This window comes from Morone saxatilis, unplaced genomic scaffold (assembly GCF_004916995.1).
Source record: "Morone saxatilis isolate NCDOM2014 unplaced genomic scaffold, NCSU_SB_2.0 Contig9, whole genome shotgun sequence".
Taxonomy (NCBI): domain Eukaryota; kingdom Metazoa; phylum Chordata; class Actinopteri; family Moronidae; genus Morone; species Morone saxatilis.
This window is the reverse complement of record NW_023340268.1, coordinates 170667-178241: the sequence shown is the minus strand read 5'-3', so window position 1 is coordinate 178241 and position 7575 is coordinate 170667. Positions and strand designations below refer to the sequence as shown.

At 38.7% G+C, this 7575-nt stretch overlaps 1 protein-coding gene across 1 annotated transcript in view; it reads left to right on the top strand.

Annotated features, from left to right (window-relative positions):
• The first annotated feature begins 1029 nt into the window (after positions 1 to 1029).
• The window catches only part of LOC118343105 (zinc finger and SCAN domain-containing protein 2-like), a 13571-nt gene continuing 7025 nt past the window's right edge, over positions 1030 to 7575 (top strand). The window contains exon 1 of the mRNA XM_035681858.1: positions 1030 to 1105. Coding sequence (XP_035537751.1) covers positions 1030 to 1105 — 76 coding nt within the window. The remainder of the gene's footprint in view (positions 1106 to 7575) is intronic.

Sequence of the window (7575 nt, the reverse complement as noted above, 5' to 3'; positions counted from 1 at the left end):
TGTTGCAGGAAATGTGCATGAGAAAGGTTGGCTGGCAGGACAAGGTATCCTACGGCTTCTCACAGCAACGGTCAGGCTATCAAATATACATCGGGTGTCAATGTGAATCAGATCTATAAAAAGGACTTTGGTCAACTCACACATAAATAGATGTATATTGGATATGGAACTGTATTCTACTGGAGGTTGAACAACGGTTTCAACTAGGGATGTCAGGAGGACCGATACTTCAGACGCACATCAATAACAAAATAAAAAAAAAATATATGGAGCTCATTTATATTTAGTACCAGATAAAAAATTTAAAAAAAAAGCTGCTGTCAACTCCCTTCGTCTGTCCACTCCACTGTGCTGTGTGTATATGTAGTGTAGTGCGGGTGGGACTAAGCGAGACGGACAGGAACCAAGTTGAAATCTGTTGACAAGGTCTCACAAGGATTATCAGCAGAAGACTTCCTGGAAAGTGGTTCAACATGCCGGTCGAAAGGATTCTGCCAGATTTGTTCCCGTTTACCGATGTAGGAGTGGACTACTGGAACTTGTTATTATTTCCAACATCTGCTATTTGTTGCTCATTAGAATGTTCTTTATTGGTTCACAATGCATCAAGAACAATATTTTTCAATTTTCACTATGTTGGAACATTTTAATTGAATGGGTAGTCACAATAATACTTGTTAGTAGATACAGTCAATGGAATTTCAGAGTTATTCATTTACTTTAAAGCCAGAAAGTGTACATTGTGATTAGCTTGTCTGTGGGGCAGCTGTTGCTCAGGAGGTTCCAGTTATATTTTAGACATTATTCAGACGTCTTTAGGAGTTGTTTAACTTTTTTAAACAACAGCAGCAGATTGCGCGGCTTTGAAAATGTCAGCAGTGAGTTAAATATAATTTTAATAATCTGGTGGATTTGGAATCCGTGCTGACTTTGTGGCGTTCTGTGTGGCTGTTTCATCCTCTCTCTTTACGTGGTATATTTGGACCATATTACCTACAAATACTCTACTAGTGTTGGTAAGATGCGACAATGCGAGAGTATTTTATTGATGTTATCCACGCAAACGATGTACAGGTGAGGAATCCAGTTCATTCTGGTAACTCAGGTAAAGGCTGCACTGAAACTGCAGGAGACAGCTACAAGACAAGATCAAAAAAGGTTACAGAGTTTGTGAGGCTGTTGTATTGTCTGCTTTGTTTATTAGTTATTAGTGTATTTAATGGGCTATATTAATATATTATGTATGAAACATTAAGAAACAGCTTGTTGGCAGGGAATGCAGAGCTATTAACTTGTATTATTGATATTGGATCAGGACTTCGTATCAGCCAACAATCAATATTAAATGGGGATCAGGGTCAAAAAACCTTTATTGGGACATTTTTACTGTGGAATCAAGAACAGTGGGATTTCACTGGTTCTGGTATCGCCCACTAAATGTTTGGTATTGTGACGTCCGTATATAATATGTCTGACTGTGATCCTCTGTGAGCTCTGAATTAATGAATATTAATCCGTGTTACAGTTTAAGGATGAAATGTATTTGTTATTGGGACCATGGCATCATAATGATATTGTCATAATAATTATGGATCTCAGTACAAATTGCTGGTGGATGTAAAGTACTTAAATACACATTCAAGTTAGAATCTCACACGTTGCTGTAGATTAAAGTAGGAAAGAGTAGCAACAGTATATAAAGTAGTTCAACATCTACATCCACATGAATGCAGCAGGTAAACATTGATCCATCAGATATAATAGTCCAACCTGTTCCTGCACTATCACTACTTTTCCTTTGGTCCATTGTGCTGATCATCCTTTTTACTGCAGTAAAGGCTGTGAATACTACTTCCAGCTCAGAGTGTTGAACAGTGAGAGAAGAAGCAGTACAGTGAACCAACCTGGCTCTGTGTAACCGAAGTTGAGGGTTGGAAAACAGGCGTCCAGTAGTTTCCGTTGTCGCTCGTTCTCCTCTTTTTTGAACGACAAAGTTTCCTCCTCGTACTCTGCTATCGTTTCTTTCAAACAGCCCAAATATCTCTTCAGCAGCCGCAGTTAGTCGCCTGCTTCACCAACGCTCTCAGGCATTTGGACTTTACAACATTTTTCACACAATGACACAAACTTTTCTCTCCACACAAACTCCCTCAGAAACCACTGTTTGCTCTCCATCAAACAGTCACTCTGACTAGCGCTGTGTTGCTGAGCTCCGCTCTGTTTCCAGCTAGCATGCTAAGCTAACTTCTGTAGCTTTGTAGGCTACCGGGGAGATGAGTCAGAGGTAAAGCATTCCGACAAACGGTGAACAGCACCAAAGTCCATTCAGACCGCTTTATCCGGACGTACGGAGGGCTCGGAATGGGCGTCATGGTCCATCCAGTGTTGTGTCTTGTCTCTACTGTGGATGTCACACACACTTTCTCAGCACAACAACGGGACACGTTGTGACTGGACGCCATCTTGTTCCACTCTGAACGCAGACAATCATTTCCGGTGCATGACATTTTCTGGGATTAAGAAAATAAAAGCCCAGGTCGAGAGTCATTGTCTGCTCCATGATGACAACTTTTATTATGGAATACATATATGAACAATATTCAGTATATAATTAATATTAAAACTAAAGCTCATTTAACATAATTGTTATATATTATTTTATAGTTGTTATATTATGAGCTCTGAGCATCTGATTGTATATCATTTGTATATATTCACAAGGTGAATATTGACCCTTGACCCTTCTTACAGCAGCAGTATGAGCCTAAAATAAATAGAGGTTTCTGTAATTTAATGTCAATAAATTGATCAATATGATGCTGAAATAACGACATCATGATGGCGATTTGTAAAAACTTTTAAAATGCTTGTTTTCTGAATGGAGTTTGGTTGATCAGGGCTGGAATCAAGTGACAGACACAGATTTTCCAACCTTCTCTCTTTCTTTTTTCCAAATATTTTTTTTAATATATATATTATATATATATATATTTTTTTTTTTACTGTTACAAGCTATTAATAATGCAATTTAAACAAACACTTGATTTGTGTTTTAAAGGTCCAGTGTGTAACATTCATGAGGATCTATTAGCAGAAATAGAATAAAACATTAATTGTATGTTTTCATTAGTGTATAATTATCTGAAAATAAGAATTGTTGTGGTTTTGTTACCTTTTAATGAGCTTTTTATATCTAAAGACACCAGAGGTCACCCTTCCTTGAGTCCACCATGTTTCTACAGTTGCCCAGAAGGTGTTGGGTAAAAACAGCTGCTAAAAAACATTCTTAAAAATACTTTTTAAATCAATGAGTGAGGTCCTGGGACAAGACACACTCAATTATATATTACAGTGGTTCCCAAACGTATTCCTTAAGGGGCCCCTTTTCTATCATTGAGTAACTTTATGACCAAGAACATGCCCCTAAGAGACATATTTTATGGATATTTCATATTATTTCTACAGAGATGAACCACAGGAAGTCATCCTGCCTGTGGCTATCAGAGAGTCAGACCCTCATTAAACTGGTGCCTGTAATGTTCTGTGGTTAATGGTCAATATTCAGATTAATGTGCAATATTCTGTCACTAATACTGCAGTATTAACATTATCAGTGCTCACTCATTTTTTTTTTTTTACATATGTTGGCCATGTAGCATACACTTACTTCTCTCTCCGTACATTTATTTGATTATATTTTACTATTTTAATTTTATTTTAGATGTATATAGCAATATATACATTCCTTTTTTTATTATAGTTAGATATTATAATATTATTATTATTTCTATTCTTTTATGTCATGTGAGCACCGTGAGCAGCTGTAACAAACAGATTTCCCCCAGGGATCAATAACATATTTCTGATTCTGGTATTTAATAAAACAGTGAACACAGTAACTGCAGGAAGTTTGTGTAAAAGCAGAGATTTGAATGAATTTTGAGCAGATTATTTCCTGTTAACATTGATGAGAGATGAGTTTTCCTGATATTATCTCTGTATTATGTATTTTTGTATTTTACAATATGACTTAATATCTCAAAGTCAATGTTTTAAGAAAGTTTCTCATTATAATGACGAACAGAATCCTTTTCTTCCCGTCACATTGGTGAAAATAGAGTTCCATATTTGACACTAAGCTGGACAGTTTTATTTTTACTCGACTACTGGCCATATTCTGGAAGAGCACCTGGTTCTTTACTTTAATTTGACCTTGCGAGGAATCTGAACTCTTGAGATCACAAAACAGATCACGCAGGAATCCGTCCGGCCAGGCTACAATCTACATGCAGTTTAAAATATTAACCAATATCCAGAATATAAAGGGGGTAACATTTGCAAACTGCAAATGTCCAGCGGGGGGCGACAGAGCACACATGATGTACAGGCTTCACTGAAGCACAAACAACTTGGATTTCTAACCTTTTGTAACATTCATGTTTGGAAGAAAGAACTCTTGTAAACCTGAACATCACATTTCTATCCATCTTATATTTTTATGAATAATTAAACTGCTTGATATGATGTTGAATGTGAATACTTGATGTACTTTTGTTGAGTTCTTCAAATAATTAAAAAACACAGATTGACTTTAATGAAAAGACTCATTTAATATCACACAGCTGCTTTCTAATGTAACCCCGTTCCTCCTCCACCTGTGTGTGTTAGCATTAATTAGCATTAATTAGCATTCTTATCTCTCTCAGCTGTACGCTGGGAGCTAAATGCCATGCTGTCTCTGTGATAGAGGCTCAAATGAAAGGTTCTCTGGATCGGACGACAAACTCTGGATGAAAACACACAGCTGGAGGTCAGCAGCAGAGAAGGACGAATAAAATACAAGTTTCCCTCATCGGGTGACAAAATACAGTAGAAACAACAAGTCAGGCACAAACGTATGAGAACTCCAGACAATAATTATCAATCAGCTTAAGTTTTAAGTCTAATTACAACAATAATTTGAGTACTGTAATCTATTATTTATTCCTGACTACAAAGAAACACACAAAATGTATTAAGACAACAAACCTCCGGTTCACACGTAGTGTTACTCGCACTAGTTTACTCATGGGATCATTTGTATTAACCTACATTCACCCTTTAATCTAGCAGCAGTGTGAGGCCCCTCGTGGCTCGCAGCCTACGGGTTGAGAAGAGAGAGCGAAGATAAATCCACTTTTTTAATCCCAAAAGTTTAAAGAACAAACAATATAAAGTCTCCAGATCAGAATCCGGTTTGACTGCAGATGTTTGTTCCTCCAGAAGCTCCAGCTCTCTCCTACAGAGCTCCCCGTGCTCCAGCAGCTGTCTGTGGGCAGCAGCAGCTCTGTCTCTCCCTCCTCCTCCACACTGACTGCAAACACCCTGCGATACGCGCACATTTCTCACTCAAAGAACATGCAAGTTGCAATGTGTGTTTATGTGTCTTTGTATTGACTTTGTATGTAATCTTCTCACGTGAATCATTTTATTTGCCTTTGGTGGGAACGCAGCATTATATAGTCAGTATGGACTGTGCTGGATCAAGATACAAACAATCAGGGACAGCAATGCAACAACAACCCTCAGAAGATCAAAACTCACCAGGGGTAGTTTGGGTAATTTTGGTAAAGACTGCTCAGCCGTTGTTGATTTACATTTCCATAACCTTTTTTCTTAAGGGCCCCTTTTTCTACCACTGTGTAACGTGATGACCCTAATGACTTAATTCTCTGTCTATATTCTGTATTTTTATCATTCTTAACAATCATACAGGATGAGATTGTTTATCAGAGAGTGAAACTCTGTCAGTATACACTGTGTTAAGGTCTTCTAAGTCTATATGTTAAATTTAAAAATAACTTTTCCTCACAAAACGTGAGAACAACCGCACACAATGGTCAGTGTTTGTCTTTAAGACAGAAAGCATCTCAGAGTGGCGAGGCTGAAGAGGCTCGCTGTCTGTAATGCAGTGCCTTTTATAGACTGAAAGTCACCAGTTAACAGGGTCAAAGACCCAGGAAGCAGGAGGAGGGGGAGTGCAGGTGGTCAGTGCAAGCAGATACTGAGATTAAACATTAGCCTGCTGTACTCCTTACAAAGTAATTGGCAAAAACACAAAAAATAGCGGTAATAGCAGACACTGCGCTGTCGAGCCACCCTTATTTACTGCAGGGGAAATTCCTTCACTACAACAAGTTTTATCTTTCCCTGAGTCCTCCTGCGTGTACTGGTTTCATTGAAAGTCCCTTAAAGGGAAGATCAGCGGCATTCTCTGCAAGCGGCTGGGCCTTTCCCTAAACAGTGCAGCACTGTATGGGACCAGTAACACCCTGCAGCACCCTGGCCTAACTGAAGAATGTTACCCCACTGTACAGGGACTCCATGGACCAGAAGATGTCATTAGCTGGAGGAGGCAAAAGACACTGGTGGCACCATGGCAATCAGAAGTGTGGGCTTGAGATACTTCCCAAAGACCCTGGTTGGCAAGACACCATCTAATCCAGGAAGAAGTCCAAGCAGGCAAGTGGGCAGGAAGGTGTTTTTATACAACCACCCATTTAAAAAAATGGATGCTGAAGTTATGAAAAAACATGGCTGTTCTTTGTTCTGCAGGTAGGGGAATCTCAACTTTGAGTTGCTCTAACAGGGAACAATCCCATACATCTGACACTAAATATGTAATTGTATCCACCAACAACCATCTGAGCCATAAAGAATATCCAGTGTGCCTCTCTAACAGGCCTTCTGTTGTGATGATGATATGGAAATAAAAACAGAAAACGTTTTCATTGCAGTACTTTTTTAACGTAGTGCAGTCACGTGCATTATGATTTTTTTTTTTATAAAGTAAATGTACTTTATTAATAACATTTTAATTTTAAATGTAGTAAAATAATTACAGAACTTTTCACTTTATATGAATGACAAAGAGCTAAATGCCAGCCTCCTCTGTCTAACGCGTGCAAAAAACCTTTTCCTGTCTTTCTCCACCATTAACAAATAAACAATTCCCTTTCCTTTGTTCTCCAGGCCACACCCCCTTACACCTATGATCCTGGATCAACAGGTGACCTGACCAGTGTTCGCTATAGGAACACATTTATGACAAACAAGCAAAAGCATGGGCGACAAGGATAGAACGGTTGCCTCGGCAAAGTCAACTTGGCAACAGGAGATATTTCTAGTTCCCTCCACTCAGAGCGCTAAAGTTACGCTATGAAACAGAGAGCTAACGTTACGAGCCAGAGAGTTAAAGTAATAATCACTGAGCAGCCAACTGACAGCCTAACGACTAACCTGGTAACTACTAACCAACATGCTAACTGAAAACTGACAAATCCTTAACCACAAACTGAAACATAGCAACAACTGTTTTCTCTCGTTTGTATTTTCTTGTAAATCTCCACTAAATCAAAGACTTCAGGGCCAACAACTGGATGACATCACCAGAACTGTCCGATGAACGATGTTAGTCCATGTGACTCAAGAATATTTGGATCTGTGTTCATGGCTGGTTCTGGTCCTCCGCAGTCCTCCCCATAAGCTTCTGTTTTTATGTGTTGAGTTAGTCTTTGATAAAGCTGTGAGGACTGA